The 15,783-nt window shown below is 46.5% G+C and overlaps 2 protein-coding genes across 4 annotated transcripts in view; one reads left to right on the forward strand and one right to left on the reverse strand.

Moving 5' to 3' along the window:
* Positions 1 to 474, reverse strand: part of xrcc4 (X-ray repair complementing 4) — a 28,015-nt gene extending 27,541 nt beyond the window's left edge. Inside the window, exon 1 of one of the 2 annotated variants that reach the window (XM_014128296.3) lies at positions 326 to 474. The gene's annotated coding sequence lies outside the window, so the exon portion shown is untranslated. The remainder of the gene's footprint in view (positions 1 to 325) is intronic. The other variant, XM_045689901.2, reaches the window with a different exon arrangement.
* Positions 407 to 8,897, forward strand: tmem167a (transmembrane protein 167A). Of its 2 annotated transcripts, NM_001141857.1 has the most exon segments (5): positions 496 to 552; positions 1,134 to 1,243; positions 8,024 to 8,058; positions 8,282 to 8,337; positions 8,589 to 8,895. In NM_001141857.1, coding segments are annotated over 5 exon segments (267 nt in total). In that variant the 5' UTR covers positions 496 to 549; the 3' UTR covers positions 8,652 to 8,895.
* Positions 8,898 to 15,783: the final 6,886 nt, after the last annotated feature.

Consider the following 15,783-nt stretch of genomic DNA (forward strand, 5'->3'; position numbering starts at 1 on the left):
CAATAATTTGTGCCAGGTGTGATATCCCTCCTAAATAGCTCGGGCTAATGTTCCTTTCGACCCAGTAACGCCAGCAGGCTCTTTTTATTGGTATGTAACTGTTATGAAAGTTGTATTGTCAATTTGTTTTGTATTTAAACGCCACTTTAAACGTGTACATGACACTGCAACATTTCCCAATGGGGCCAATAAAGTCAGTAAAGTTGATTGTTAGAGTTTTGTGTTTACATGCATCAGACTTGTTAGTAAACAAAGCTCGAGCAATGTAGCACAGCACACGTGTGGCCATTTGAACATGTATCAAGTACGCCAGTGTCCCACCTACCTCAAACTGCACCAGCCTTCGTTAGATAGTTGGTTGTGTCTTTAAATAGCCGATGGTCGACCTCTGATATTTAAACCTACAACCGGTGTTAAATCTAGTTTAAATCGCAAGACGCTGCGGTTTCAGTTCGTCTCTTCCTGGTTCCGTACGTCATCTGTCTACGACGCTACGGAAGTGTGAGGTGGCACCGTAGCAGCTAGTTAGCTAGCATACCTAGCTCCGACATGGTAAGTTGTTTAATTAAATTCTTAAATATAACATTTGATTAAATAACTTGGTGGCGGTGATGTAACATGCATTGGATGTCAATCGCTATTAAACCTTATCGAAGAAGAACTAGATTAACTAACGTCACCCTCCAAATAAATACATGTTTTGTGTCTAATATGGAAGTGGTAACGTTATCCCTGTTTTACAAGACGTCTCTATTGCAAGCTACTGTAGATGGCTAGTAGGAGCCAGCATAGTTAGCTTCATCCATCCAGAATAGTGCATTCTGTTGTCTTTTACAGTTATAAAACGAGATTTCCCTCATTCAGTCAGGAACATGTCCAACTGAAAGAGAGCGGGAGCCTAATGTTTAACATAATAAACCTGGAAACTTGTGTTGACAACCTAAAAAACCTTCAACTAACAGTCCTGAAGTAGCCTTTTTGTATTTAGCTGTGATTGAAAGGTATTTGATGACTTTGCAAAAGGAATTAAGTTACAGAGTATGATTTAGCTACCCTGGTTATGTGGAGTCATAGATGCATCCTAGAGTGACGATGGATGTTGAACCAGTAATAACCTCTCATTCCCTCTCCAGTCTGCCATATTTAACTTCCAGAGCCTGTTAACAGTGATCCTACTGCTCATCTGTACCTGTGCCTACCTTAGAGCCATGGCCCCTAGTCTCCTGGACAAGAACAAGACTGGGTACGTACCGACAGTGTAATTGCACTGAACTAAAGCTCTAGGTCATACCTCAGAACCATAGCTGGCCCCTAGCCTGCCAGAGAAGAATAAGACTGACAGTATTATCCCGCTAAGTTAATGTCCTAGTTGGTAGCTACCCTTCCACAGCCCAGAGGGGTATACTGCGAAGGAAGCTAGATCTACTCAGGCTGTTCTAAAGCTTCAGTTTGCTTCACACTGCAGCTCAGGCTTCATCCGTACTACGGCGGTGCATATTGCTCATCCGCCTGCCGCTAACTCTAGCAGGCTTGTAACTGCACGTGCATGTCGCACATGGCTAGTCGAAAGCTTTGCCTTCATTCAGACAATGCTGAAACATCAATCCATGAGCGAGTCAGTGCCACATTTCCATGTGCCGAAATCAATGCACAAGCATTTTTTCCCCCCAAGTCATACAAACCTTTTATGGTGCATGAAGTTTCAAATGCGTTGTCATTACTACATTTTGTAATGTGACTGGTATTTAAAATGACTATTTTTTAACACACAAAAACGTTGCTTAATAAAATATTTAATCAGTCGTCTTCCTCAAATTAAGGGGACGATGAGCAATCTTTGCGAAAGGGAGGGAATCTGATTTCATTGGTCCTCAACTCGCAGCTCAGACACTTCATTCAGGATAAATGGGAGTTAGCCCCAAGTTAGCCTGCCCCGGAGCAGGTTAGTTCTGAAGGATTCGTTGCCATAGAAATGTACCTGGCTCAAAGGTGAGCCACTTTCGCGGTTACGGTTATCACGAGTTGACCAAAGTTACCTCTAACTCATCAAACCTGAATTGCAGTATAGGGCTCTGGACTCTTAGCCTGCTAGAGAAGAAGAATACTGAGTACACTAGCTCTATCACCCACCAAAACCCCCTACACAGACAGTGTTGTTCATCCACTGAGCTGATGCCTAGATTTGTTAGCTCTGAAAGACAACATTCAAGGAAAGCGATGTTACCCCAACTGACAACTTCAACCCCAGCAGCAATCCAACTCTGATACACTATCATTGCTCAACCCATCATGCCTGTCCAAGCACTCTCTCTATTCTCTGAATCCATAACCAAATCTCACACTGGGTAGCCAGCTAACTACCTCAAAAGGCTACTCTTCAGATCTGTAGCTCTCTACTCAGATCCTCTGGCTTTGTTGACCGTATTCCACTTCATCCATGTAATGCTCTGGGAAGGAGAATGGAACTTTGTGTGTTTATGTTTTCCATTGAATTGTTTGTGGCTACCAGCTGTAATGGAACACGACTATCACTGTCACCAACTAGATAAGTGACTGTTTCTAAATCCTCTCAGCGGTGAGTGAATAAGAGCTGTGTGGTGTTTGGGACCACAGCGTATACACATCACATCGGTTTAATGCTGTTCTTGGTGGGGGGAAGCTAAGGGCTGATGATAAAAAAAACAGTTCAGTTTTTCTTAATTTTCCCAACTCTCTCTGTTTTCCCAACTCTGAGTGGGTAAGGGAGGCTAATGCAACAGGCTGTGTGCCACATGTTGGGTTAGGGGGAAATTAGGGAATTATTGTGAGCCAGTCATCTGAGGTCGACACACACACACACCACACACACACACACACACACACACACACACACACACACACACACACTCCAAGACAAATTAGACTGACACTGCCTGGGCATTACAGTGCTGGTGTTAACATGCCACACACTCATTCACTGCCCAATGCCCAGAAAAATGTAGGCCTGTCTGTTGTTGTTGGGGGTATGTGTGTCTGTGTCGGGGGGGACCCAGAATGGGGCCTTGAGGGAAATTGGAGCCCAAACCCTCCAATCTCTGACTGATGACTGACTGCTTAGTGTTTATAAACCAATGGCAGATTGGCTCAGCTGGATGACAGATATATGGTGGTCTAACAGGCCACAGACTATTTACGCTAGTACTTAGGAGTCCCATTTCCCATTGGTCTCATTTCTCATGTTGGGAAATTGGATGTTATACATTTGTGGTGGATGGAATGTCCCCACGTAATGTAAGTACTTTGAAACCTAGGGAAAAGCACCATGATATGCTATCTGTCATTATGTGAAAGACAAAAAGGCAATCTGTCCCGCTTTCTAAATGTGTTCTACTAACCCAAACATTGGATATGTATTTTATTATTTTTATGAATCTCTATTTCTATGGGGTCTGGTATCAGCAGTGATCTGGTGCTGAGTGTGTGTTTAGACAAGCCACTGATCCTCTGTTGGCTAAAGAAAGAGAAGAGAAGGAAGGATCGGGGGTGTGTGTATGAGTGCTGCCTGAACCATTGTGACGCTCTGTCTGCGGTAGCTGTTCTAGGGGGGCTAAACCCTTTAGACAGGCAGATAGACAACGATGAGGAATAGAGAGCTGGATAGTGTGTACTGTTGTGGGTTTAAGCCTCTCCAGTGGAGACAGACTCCATGAGGAGCGCTTACATGCCATCTACACTCTGACCTCTAACACAGGGTTTCCCAAACTCGGTCCTGGGAAGTCCCCGCGTGCACGTTTTGGTTTTTGGCCTAACTCTGCACAGCTGATTCAAATGATCAAAGCTTGATGATTAGTTGGTTATTTGAATCAGCTGTGTAGTGCTAGGCCCCCCCAAAAAAAATTGCACGGGGGAGGGGTCCTGTACAGTGCCCTCAGAACAGCCTCAATTCGTCTGGACATGGACTCTACAAGGTGTCGAAAGCGTTCCACAGGGATGCTTGCCCATGTTGACTCCTGTGCTTCCCACAGTTGTGTTAAGTTGGCTGGATGTCCTTTGGATGGTGGACCATTCTTGATACACACGGGAAACTGTTGAGTGTAAAAAACACAAACAAGCAGCATTGCAGTTCTTGACACAAACCTGTGCGCCTGGCACCTACTACCATACCCCGTTCAAAGACGCAAACCTTTTGACATTCCCATTCACTCTGAATGGCACACATACACAATCTATGTCTCAATTGTAAAAAGGCTTATAAATCCACCCAAAACCACTGTGACAACAATATTTTTTGTGTTTTTCAATTTGGTGTTAAGGTTGGTAGCATCATGGAAAATCCGCAATGCTCTCTCTATGGGCTGGCTGGCTAGCTAGTAAACATAGCATCACACAGTTAGGGCTCTGTGATATGGCCTAAAAATCTTTTTTCAAACTTGTGTGATTCACGATATACAGTGCATTCGGAGCTGGCCCCATTTGGATTCTGGCCCCTTGACTTTCCCACATTTTGTTACATTACAGCCTTATTTTAAAATCGGTTAAATAATTTTTTCCCCCTCATCAATCTACACACAATACCCCGTAATGATAAAGTGAAAACAGGTTTTTAGACATTTTGGCCAATGTATTACAAAAAAAGATACCTTATTTACATACAGTACCAGTCAAAAGTTTGGACACACCTACTCATTCAAGGGTTTTTCTTTATTTTTACTATTTTCTACATTGTAGAATAACATTTAGACCCTTCGCTATGAGACTTGAAATTGAGCTCGGGTGCATCCTGTTTCCATTGATCATCCTGGAATATCGTGCAACAACATATTAGAATGAATCAAATTAATTCGATATATCGCCCAGCCCTAACGGAAGTCTATTGGGCACTAGCTTAAACCCAATATTAGCACAAATTTCGTCAACAAGAAGTACAATATTACAAATCTTTTCTGAGTGTGAGACAATTCACTTGCTATCAGTAGCATCGTATAGCTTTGGAATTTTGACATTACTTACTTTAGAAGAAAATAAGCTTGTTTCAACATATACACCGACTTTGTCTAAATAAAGGCTAATAAATCCATGTAATATAGCCTACACCTTCACAATGAATCCATTATTTATTTTAGACGGGTCTAAAGAAACATGATATGAAGAAAATGTTGTCTTTCAGAAGAACATAATAGAATACTCTGACTTGACCTTATGTTAGGTACTGATCTGACTATGTCAAGTGGCTGTGGGCAACACTAGTTCATTTAGCAGACAAGATTTTCTTAGAATTCTGTGGCATTATTTTATAGTATGAATACAATTGAATAAAATATACATTTATATTTTCTCCAAACGATGTGAGGGAGTGCGCAAATGCGGCTATTACGTGTTGAGTGGTTAAACAAAGAAACAGGTACTCCTACATGTCTTCCCTGTGGCTCAGTTGGTAGAGCATGGTGTTTGCAACGCCAGCATGGTGTTTGCAACGCCAGGGTTGTGGGTTCGATTCCCACGGGGGGCCAGTACAAAAACAAAACAAAAAAATGTATGCATTCACTACTGTAAGTCGCTCTGGATAAGAGCGTCTGCTAAATGACTAAAATGTAAATATGCGTAATTTTGAGTTATTAATTTAACTTTAGTTGTGATAAACGTCGGGCTATAAACGTCGGGCTGCATGACGTGACTAATGATTTGAAAAAAGTAGCATGAAAGGCGTGAGCTCTGCTTTGTTTTTGTACAGGCTGTACACACTTCATCAGTCTCTCATTCACAATTTGACAAGCACTTAAATGCCTCGAATTTCCATGCGGCATCCCCTTTGTGTGGCCGTAATGCCCCCTAAAAAAAAAAAAAAAATTTGTGGTGGCTGTTGTGCGGTGGCTGTTGTCCCCTTGGGCTGAATATAATAATTATAATTCCCTTCTCTCTGCTTGCTCCGAAGCACCTCTCACTCACATGGCTCTCCGTCACGTGATCGGGTCTTTCTCATAGGTTACAAGTGAAGACGAACATCAAGGACGCATCTGCGAGTGTCCTTATCCAATTCCGAGGCGTATGTTGAAGATATTGGAAGAACTGTCCACATTTACTTTTCGGCAGCCAACAAGATGAGTATGCCTAATGAACAGCAAAAGCACTAGCCTTTGTCAATCTACTATCCCCCATAGTACAAAAGTTGACCTATTCTGTGTGAGAAATAAATACTGGGACAGTTGTGGGATGAGAAGGATCCCAAATGAATACAACCACACGCAGCAGAACAGAATGTTTAGCTTAATGTTGATAAACTATTAGGCTATTTCTTCACATTTTGAGCACAGCAATGCACACACGGTAGTAGGCTATAAGCGTGAATGTTCCATTAGCGAGCGGGAAAACACCATTATCGAAAGTGACTTCAAATACGATTATGCATTTAATGCTTTTTATTGTAAAAGGTGCATTTTCTTCAAACTCATGTGCTGCGTATGTATGCCAGTTACTCTACACCCATTGTGTTAATGTGCTTAATTTTAAGAAGTTATTTGGCCACTTTAGTTGTGATACAAACATTATCAAAACATATTCAAAGTATTCAGACCCCTTGAATTTTTCCACATTTTGTTACGTTAAAGCCTTATTCTAAAACTGATTAAATTGTTTTTTCCCCCTCATCAATTACACACAATACCCCATAAAGACAAAGCAAAAAAACGTTTTTTTGAATTTTTGCAAATGTATAAAAAAAAACAAGCAAACATATTACATTTACATAGGTATTCAGACCCTTTTAAGTATGTTGAAGCACCTTTGGCAGCGATTACATCCTCGAGTCTTATTGGGTATGATGCTACAAGCATGGCACCTGTATTTGGGGAGTTTCTCCCATTTCTTCTCTGCAGATCCTCTCAAGCTCTGTCAGGTTATATGGGGAGCATCGCTGCACAGCTATCGTCAGGTCTCTCCAGAGATGTTAGATCGGGTTCAAGTCTGGGCTCTGATATATATATATATATACAGTGCATTCGAAAAGTATTCAGACTCATTGACTTTATATACATTTTGTTACATTAGCCTTATTCTAAAATAAATATATATTTAATTTATTTTAGAATAAGGCTAATGTAACAAAATGTATATAAAGTCAATGAGTCTGAATACTTTTCGAATGCACTGTATATGCCTATGGGCTAGGCTACATGAGGTGTGCAGCTATGATTTGAAAAAGTCGCAAAAAATAGATTATGCATTGTTTCTTGCCTTACGCTGGGCATCATTCACAAGTGATAGGCTGATATTGTCACCCATCAGACTATTCTTGATTTAATCTAGTCTTTACATATACTAAATAATACATGTGTGTGTTTTGATTTAGAATGGACCATTATCATGCACCTGTCTCAACAGTCAGGGGGAAAAAATACGTCATCTATGCACTTAAATAGCGAATGGAGAGTGTTTTTCCTGTGGTTCATTTTCATGCCAGCCAGGTAGGCTATACTCCTGCTGTAAAGACAATGTGCTTAATATTAGGAAAGTTGAGAAATAAATAGTAGGCAAAGCCTATAGAAAGCTGAGATCCTCTTTTTAATAGAAGCCTTCACTCTTTTCTCACACAATTGCATAGCCTATAGAAATGTTGTGCAACTTGAGCTCATGGGCTCTCAGGAAGTGTTTGACTAGATTTTCAATACATTTGCATTTGTCAGTGACTAGAGGGGCAATAGAGTGCTGAGTACCAGGCAGTTAGCAAGTTTGGTAGGCTACTAATGACCATCAGAGCTTGGAGATGCCTAAATACCGTGACTAAACGGTCATGTGGAATTTGACTGCCTTCATGACCACCGGTGTGGCGGTAATATGGTCACCATAACAGCCTTAGTCAGCCCTTGCATCCATACCTCTTGTCTATGAATTTGAGTGGTTACATTTCTCCAGGCCCATTCCTCAGCTTTTTACCGAAACGAGCGGGTAGAATGCTTTATTGTTTAAACTGCTGATTGCCGCTTTAAAACATTGGTGGTTATGTAAAAACAGTATGTAGCTAATTATCATATCTTTCCCCTCTTTTCAGGCTCTTGGGTATCTTTTGGAAATGTTCCAGAATAGGTACGCTGTTTTGTTATAAAATCAATAGTTTTATCATTTAGAACACAGCTCTAGAAGACTTGTGATGGCCATGTATACGTTGCTTGCACTTTTTATTAGTCAGTCTTGGTTTAGTGTTGTCGTAGGGTTATTCACAACACCTTGAAAGTATTGAGTATTTCCATGTTAACTTCTGAAGTCTCTCCCATCATCCCCTCTGACCCCCCCCCCCCCCCCCCCCCAGGTGAGAGGAAGAGTCCGTACGTGGCGGTTTGTTGTGTCATCATGGCCCTCTCCATCCTCTTCTCCGATTAACAGCTCGCCCTTCGCCGCACGCTAAGCACTGTGGGATTCCGAGTGGAAGACTGAAGAAGATGGCAGCAGTATGAGACCGCGATCACAGAGGAGGCCTGCATGGGACACAGCTGTTTTTCCCCCCCAGTTTCTTTTGGGTGGGGTGTCAGGTGGGGTGCGGATAATGGACTGTAGTAACACATAAGGACCCTCTCTGGAGAACAACACAAGCCTCCGTCTTCCATCCCTCCTTCCTTCTCTTCTCCTGGTGGCCATTTCACAATTCAGTTGTTAAAATGGCCTCCTGGACCTCTCTGTAAACAGACAGTTGTTGTTTATTGACTTTTGTTGTTTTCGTTGTCCACTGTGTTATTATCCCGTAGGGATCGCCCCATGTCTTTCCCTCCACTCTGATCTGTAATGAGGGCCATGTGGTAGATGGCCAGAGGTTGGAGAGCAGTGTTTGATAGTTGACAGTGTTTTTTTTGTGTTTTTCTGTACATTAAAGACCCGGTGGATGAGACTACTCGACCACTGTTGACGGTCCAACTTGTGCCTTTCTATAACACGGGAGTCTGTTTTTGTTTTCTTTTTTTTAATCATTGATCACGGGGTGTATGTATGTTACCAAGCAGGATCAATGGGTTTGCCTAGCCAGTTCACTTTCCAAAATATTCTTGACGTATTAACTCTGTATTCAACTTGTGTTCTCTTTCCCATTTTAGAAAATAAGTATTTGATTAGTGTTAGCTGATCGATCCTGCTTGGTGAAACACAAGCCTGTGGTTGCAGTCGTGATCCAATCAAATGTTATTTTGTGACATGCGCCGAATACAACAGGTGTAGACCTTACAGTGAAATGCTTACTTACAAGCCCTTAACCAACAATGCAGTTTTAAGAAGAAAAAAAAACTAAAAAAAGTTTAATAATTAAACAGCAGCAGTAAAATAACAATAGTGAGGCTATATACAGGGGGTACCGGTACAGTCTCAATGTGCGGGGGCACTGGTTAGTCGAGGTAATATGTACATGTAGGTAGAGTTATTAAGTGACTATGCATAGATAATTAGTAGCAGCAGTGTAAAAGGGGGGGGGGGGGTCAATGCAGATAGTCTGGGGTAGCCATTTTACTAGATGTTCAGGAGTCTTATGGCTTGGGGGTAGAAGCCTCTTGGTCCTAGACTTGCCGCTCCGGTACCGCTTACGGTGCGGTAGCAGAGAGAACAGTCTATGACTAGGGTGGCTGGAGTCTTTGACAATTTTTAGGGCCTTCCTCTGACACCGCCTCGCATAGAGATCCTGGATGGCAGGAAGCTTGGCCCCGGTGATGTACTGGGCCGTACGCACTAACCTCTGTAGTGCCTTGTGGTCGGAGGCCGAGCAGTTGCCATACCAGGCAGTGATGCAACCCGTCAGGATGCTCTCGGTGGTGCAGCTGTGATGTAAGAGATTTGACGATCTGTGCAATCAGTACGACCTGGAACGTGCCCATTATCTCTAACGACACCACTACAACCAAAATGTCATTAAATCTGAAGCAAAAACAACTGTTCTCATCTCCTGAGGGATTGTCTTTTTGACTTGTTGGCTGTACGTACAGCAGTAAAGAAATCTCCCAACACACATGAAAAGTTTGAACAACAGGCCAAATCCCCATTTACTACTTAATGGCCACACACACACACTGGAGCCCCAACCTTATCCAATGCTCAGTAGCCTAGAATTATGGTTGTATTTACAGATCTTGTTTTCTACCTGGGGAAGGGTGAAGGGTGATTGGCATTCGGGGGACTGGTGTACGAGGAATTGTTGTCGGGGACAGGCGTGGAGGGATTGACACTAGACTGTTGCGTTGGAGTAGGTCAACAAATGATCTCTCTCCAGCCAAGGTCTGGATCATTTATTGAAATTGGCAGGTTAGAGATTGGACTCCCATTGATGCCTGGTCCAACAGCAGAGAGGGCGGGAGAGACGGGGAGATGAACGGGTAAAATAACTTCAAGAAGGACATTTCCTCCTTGCACTTCCTCTCTCCCCCATTCAAGTTGGTCGTTTGACTTACGGTAAATGTCAGTGTCACTGCTAACACAACCTACTGCTGATTTTGTTGAGTTCATAAGTTCTGCAAATGTCGTGGTTGCTTGTGCAAATGATCGGTTGCAGTTAGTTGACACGAATGGAACCCTTTTGAATCCTGGGTTGAGTGTGTGTGTGTGTCAGTGTACTGTAGGGGTCCTGCTGTATCCTGTAATGTTAGTGTGTGTCAGTGTACTGTAGGGGTCCTGCTGTATCCTGTAATGTTAGTGTGTGTCAGTGTACTGTAGGGGTCCTGCTGTGTCCTGTAATGTCAGTGTACTGTAGGGGTCCTGCTGTATCCTGTAATGTCAGTGTACTGTAGGGGTCCTGCTGTATCCTGTAATGTCAGTGTACTGTAGGGGTCCTGCTGTATCCTGTAATGTCAGTGTACTGTAGGGGTCCTGCTGTATCCTGTAATGTCAGTGTACTGTAGGGGTCCTGCTGTGTCCTGTAATGTCAGTGTACTGTAGGGGTCCTGCAGTGCTATGACCCACCTAACCAAAATCCTGTTGAATATTATAATGCTGACCAAGCACATCAACTAATGCAGTGTTTCCCAACTCCAGTCCTTGGTCCCCAAAAGTACACAATTTTGTTGTAGCCCCGGAAAAACGCCTGATTCAACTCACCGAGGGCTTGGCGATTAGTTGACAAGTTGAATCAGGCGTGTATGTCCGGGACTTCAATAAAAAATGTGTACTGAACTAAAGCATGCTTACCACTGTCCTACAGCAACACCTGAAGGACAAGGATAGGCTCGTTAACAGATATATATACACACACATGCACTCGTTGTGTCTGATCTTTCACATCTCCTCGATTCTGAACTCCTTTCATCTGTCCTCCTCTCTTCCCCCTCTCCTCATCCACCTGTCCTCTCCTTGGTTGCAAACGGGAATACTTAACTTTCATGTCTCCTCCTCTCCTTCTGTCACTTTATCATCACTCCACTCACAGGCCCTAAACTCCCCTTCTGCACCGGATGGCTTCTCACACACACACGCATCCTAAACTCCAATAGCCTCAGTAGTTTCAGATGCAGATCCACCCTCACTAAGTTACCCAGGACCTAAACCCCGACTGATCCTAATGGCTTCCAGGTCGAGCTGGAGGTAATGAGGACTCCCTGTTATCTGCCCCAGGCAACTGGTCCCTCCTGTAGTTTTCACCATCTGGAATGGACAGTCACTATCTATCAGAGCTGAATAAACACGTTGTGGTAAGACCTATCTGTTCTCAATTGAATTGCATTAGTGGTAAGAAGGCTGCAGCAGCGATAATTCCGTATGGCCTCCTTTTGGTGCATCGCCGACCCTGTTATTAGAACTGACTCACTGGTTCTGGTCCACCTGGTAGCACACTGGTCCTTTTATTCCTTTGACTCGTACACTTCCATGGCTATTTACGTCGATGGTGATGAGGACTGACTGACTAATGTACTTTTCCACGTTGTTAATTCCAGGGGCCAGGGCTAATGTTTCTTGTTTTGGCTATACTGGTTGAAGTGGAAGAGTTCCCTGTGGTGATACAGGACCGTGGTGGAGCTGGAGAGTTAGAATAACAGCTACTTGTTACTGTGATCAGAACCAACAGGGCAGAACTAGTGGGCCAGAACACGACACACCACCTTGGCTACCATCACGCTGTGAGAGTTTCGGCTGCCATTTAAGGGCCCTTGTTTGTCCAGTGTCGTTGAGCCCTACTGTGCTCTGTGTGTGTGTGTGTGTGTGGGGGGGGGGGGTAGTAGAGTGATGGGCACAGAGAGCACTAGAGTCAGCTCTGTGTGTGTGTGTGTGTGTGGGGGGGGGGGTAGTAGAGTGATGGGCACAGGAGAGCACTAGAGTCAGCTCTGTGTGTGTGTGTGTGTGTGTGTGTGGGGGGGGGGTAGTAGAGTGATGGGCACAGAGAGACACTAGAGTCAGCTCTGTGTGTGTGTGTGGGGGGGTAGTAGAGTGATGGGCACAGAGAGCACTAGAGTCAGCTCTGTGTGTGTGTGTGTGGGGGGGGGGGGGTAGTAGAGTGATGGGCACAGAGAGCACTAGAGTCAGCTCTGTGTGTGTGTGTGTGTGTGGGGGGGGGGGGGTAGTAGAGTGATGGGCACAGAGAGCACTAGAGTCAGCTCTGTGTGTGTGTGTGTGGGGTGGGGGGGGGGTAGTAGAGTGATGGGCACAGAGAGCACGAGTCAGCTCTGTGTGTGTGTGTGTGTGTGGGGGGGGGGTAGTAGAGTGATGGGCACAGAGAGCACTAGAGTCAGCTCTGTGTGTGTGTGTGTGTGGGGGGGGGTAGTAGAGTGATGGGCACAGAGAGCACTAGAGTCAGCTCTGTGTGTGTGTGTGGGGGGGGGTAGTAGAGTGATGGGCCACCAGAGAGCACTAGAGTCAGCTCTGTGTGTGTGTGGGGGGGGGGTAGTAGAGTGATGGGCACAGAGAGCACTAGAGTCAGCTCTGTGTGTGTGTGGGGGGGGGGGTAGTAGAGTGATGGGCACAGAGAGCACTAGAGTCAGCTCTGTGTGTGTGTGTGTGTGTGGGGGGGGTAGTAGAGTGATGGGCACAGAGGAGCACTAGAGTCAGCTCTGTGTGTGTGTGTGTGTGTGGGGGGGGTAGTAGAGTGATGGGCACAGAGAGCACTAGAGTCAGCTCGTGTGTGTGTGTGTGTGTGTGGGGGGGGGGTAGTAGAGTGATGGGCACAGAGAGCACTAGAGTCAGCTCTGTGTGTGTGTGGGGGGGGGGGTAGTAGAGTGATGGGCACAGAGAGCACTAGAGTCAGCTCTGTGTGTGTGGTGTGTGTGGGGGGGGGGTAGTAGAGTGATGGGCACAGAGAGCACTAGAGTCAGCTCTGTGTGTGTGTGTGTGGGGGGGGGTAGTAGAGTGATGGGCACAGAGAGCACTAGAGTCAGCTCTGTGTGTGTGTGTGTGTGGTGGGGGGGGGGTAGTAGAGTGATGGGCACAGAGAGCACTAGAGTCAGCTCTGTGTGTGTGGGGGGGGGGGGGTAGTAGAGTGATGGGCACAGAGAGCACTAGAGTCAGCTCTGTGTGTGTGTGTGTGGGGGGGGGGTAGTAGAGTGATGGGCACAGAGAGCACTAGAGTCAGCTCTGTGGTGTGTGTGTGTGGGGGGGGGAGGTAGTAGAGTGATGGGCACAGAGAGCACTAGAGTCAGCTCTGTGTGTGTGTGTGTGGGGGGGGGGTAGTAGAGTGATGGGCACAGAGAGCACTAGAGTCAGCTCTGTGTGTGTGTGTGTGTGGGGGGGGGGTAGTAGAGTGATGGGCACAGAGAGCACTAGAGTCAGCTCTGTGTGTGTGTGTGTGGGGGGGGGGTAGTAGAGTGATGGGCACAGAGAGCACTAGAGTCAGCTCTGTGTGTGTGTGTGTGTGTGGGGGGGGGGGTAGTAGAGTGATGGGCACAGAGAGCACTAGAGTCAGCTCTGTGTGTGTGTGTGTGGGGGGGGGTTAGTAGAGTGATGGGCACAGAGAGCACTAGAGTCAGCTCTGGTGTGTGTGTGTGTGGGGGGGGGGTAGTAGAGTGATGGGCACAGAGAGCACTAGAGTCAGCTCTGTGTGTGTGTGTGTGGGGGGGGGTAGTAGAGTGATGGGCACAGAGAGCACTAGAGTCAGCTCTGTGTGTGTGTGTGTGGGGGGGGGGTAGTAGAGTGATGGGCACAGAGAGCACTAGAGTCAGCTCTGTGTGTGTGTGTGTGTGGGGGGGGTTAGTAGAGTGATGGGCACAGAGAGCACTAGAGTCAGCTCTGTGTGTGTGTGTGTGGGGGGCGGGGTAGTAGAGTGATGGGCACAGAGAGCACTAGAGTCAGCTCTGTGTGCGCGTGTGTGGGGGGGGGGTAGTAGAGTGATGGGCACAGAGAGCACTAGAGTCAGCTCTGTGTGTGTGTGTGTGGGGGGGGGGGTAGTAGAGTGATGGGCACAGAGAGCACTAGAGTCAGCTCTGTGTGTGTGGTGGGGGGTAGTAGTGATGGGCACAGAGCACTAGAGTCAGCTCTGTGTGTGTGTGTGGGGGGGTAGTAGAGTGATGGGCACAGAGAGCACTAGAGTCAGCTCTGTGTGTGTGTGTGTGGGGGGGGGGTAGTAGAGTGATGGGCACAGAGAGCACTAGAGTCAGCTCTGTGTGGGTGTGTGTGGGGGGGGGGTAGTAGAGTGATGGGCACAGAGAGCACTAGAGTCAGCTCTGTGTGTGTGTGTGTGGGGGGGGGTAGTAGAGTGATGGGCACAGAGAGCACTAGAGTCAGCTCTGTGTGTGTGTGTGTGGGGGGGGTAGTAGAGTGATGGGCACAGAGAGCACTAGAGTCAGCTCTGTGTGTGTGTGTGTGGGGGGGGGGGTAGTAGAGTGATGGGCACAGAGAGCACTAGAGTCAGCTCTGTGTGTGTGTGTGTGGGGGGGGGGTAGTAGAGTGATGGGCACAGAGCGCACTAGAGTCAGCTCTGTGTGTGTGTGTGTGGGGGGGGGTAGTAGAGTGATGGGCACAGAGAGCACTAGAGTCAGCTCTGTGTGTGTGTGTGTGTGGGGGGGGTAGTAGAGTGATGGGCACAGAGAGCACTAGAGTCAGCTCTGTGTGTGTGTGTGTGGGGGGGGGTAGTAGAGTGATGGGCACAGAGAGCACTAGAGTCAGCTCTGTGTGTGTGTGTGTGGGGGGGGGTAGTAGAGTGATGGGCACAGAGAGCACTAGAGTCAGCTCTGTGTGTGTGTGTGTGGGGGGGGGTAGTAGAGTGATGGGCACAGAGAGCACTAGAGTCAGCTCTGTGTGTGTGTGTGTGGGGGGGGGTAGTAGAGTGATGGGCACAGAGAGCACTAGAGTCAGCTCTGTGTGTGTGTGTGTGGGGGGGGGTAGTAGAGTGATGGGCCACAGAGAGCACTAGAGTCAGCTCTGTGTGTGTGTGTGTGGGGGGGGTAAGTAGAGTGATGGGCACAGAGAGCACTAGAGTCAGCTCTGTGTGTGTGTGTGTGGGGGGGGTAGTAGAGTGATGGGCACAGAGAGCACTAGAGTCAGCTCTGTGTGTGTGTGTGTGGGGGGGGGGTAGTAGAGTGATGGGCACAGAGAGCACTAGAGTCAGCTCTGTGTGTGTGTGTGTGGGGGGGGGTAGTAGAGTGATGGGCACAGAGAGCACTAGGAGTCAGCTCTGTGTGTGTGTGTGTGTGGGGGGGTAGTAGAGTGATGGGCACAGAGAGCACTAGAGTCAGCTCTGTGTGTGTGTGTGTGGGGGGGGGTAGTAGAGTGATGGGCACAGAGAGCACTAGAGTCAGCTCTGTGTGTGTGTGTGTGGGGGGGGGGTAGTAGAGTGATGGGCACAGAGAGCACTAGAGTCAGCTCTGTGTGTGTGTGTGTGGTGGGGGGGTAGTAGAGTGATGGGCACAGAGAGCACTAGAG

This window comes from Salmo salar, chromosome 11, assembly GCF_965601325.2.
Source record: "Salmo salar chromosome 11, fSalSal1, whole genome shotgun sequence".
Lineage (NCBI taxonomy): Eukaryota > Metazoa > Chordata > Actinopteri > Salmoniformes > Salmonidae > Salmo > Salmo salar.

Bases quoted from the DNA above. Each gene is read 5' to 3' on its own strand.
- tmem167a (XM_014128194.3), top strand. The intron at 1,244-8,023 runs GTACGTACCGAC...CCCTCTTTTCAG, and splicing joins CTGGACAAGAACAAGACTGG to GCTCTTGGGTATCTTTTGGA. The intron at 8,059-8,281 runs GTACGCTGTTTT...CCCCCCCCCCAG, and splicing joins TTGGAAATGTTCCAGAATAG to GTGAGAGGAAGAGTCCGTAC.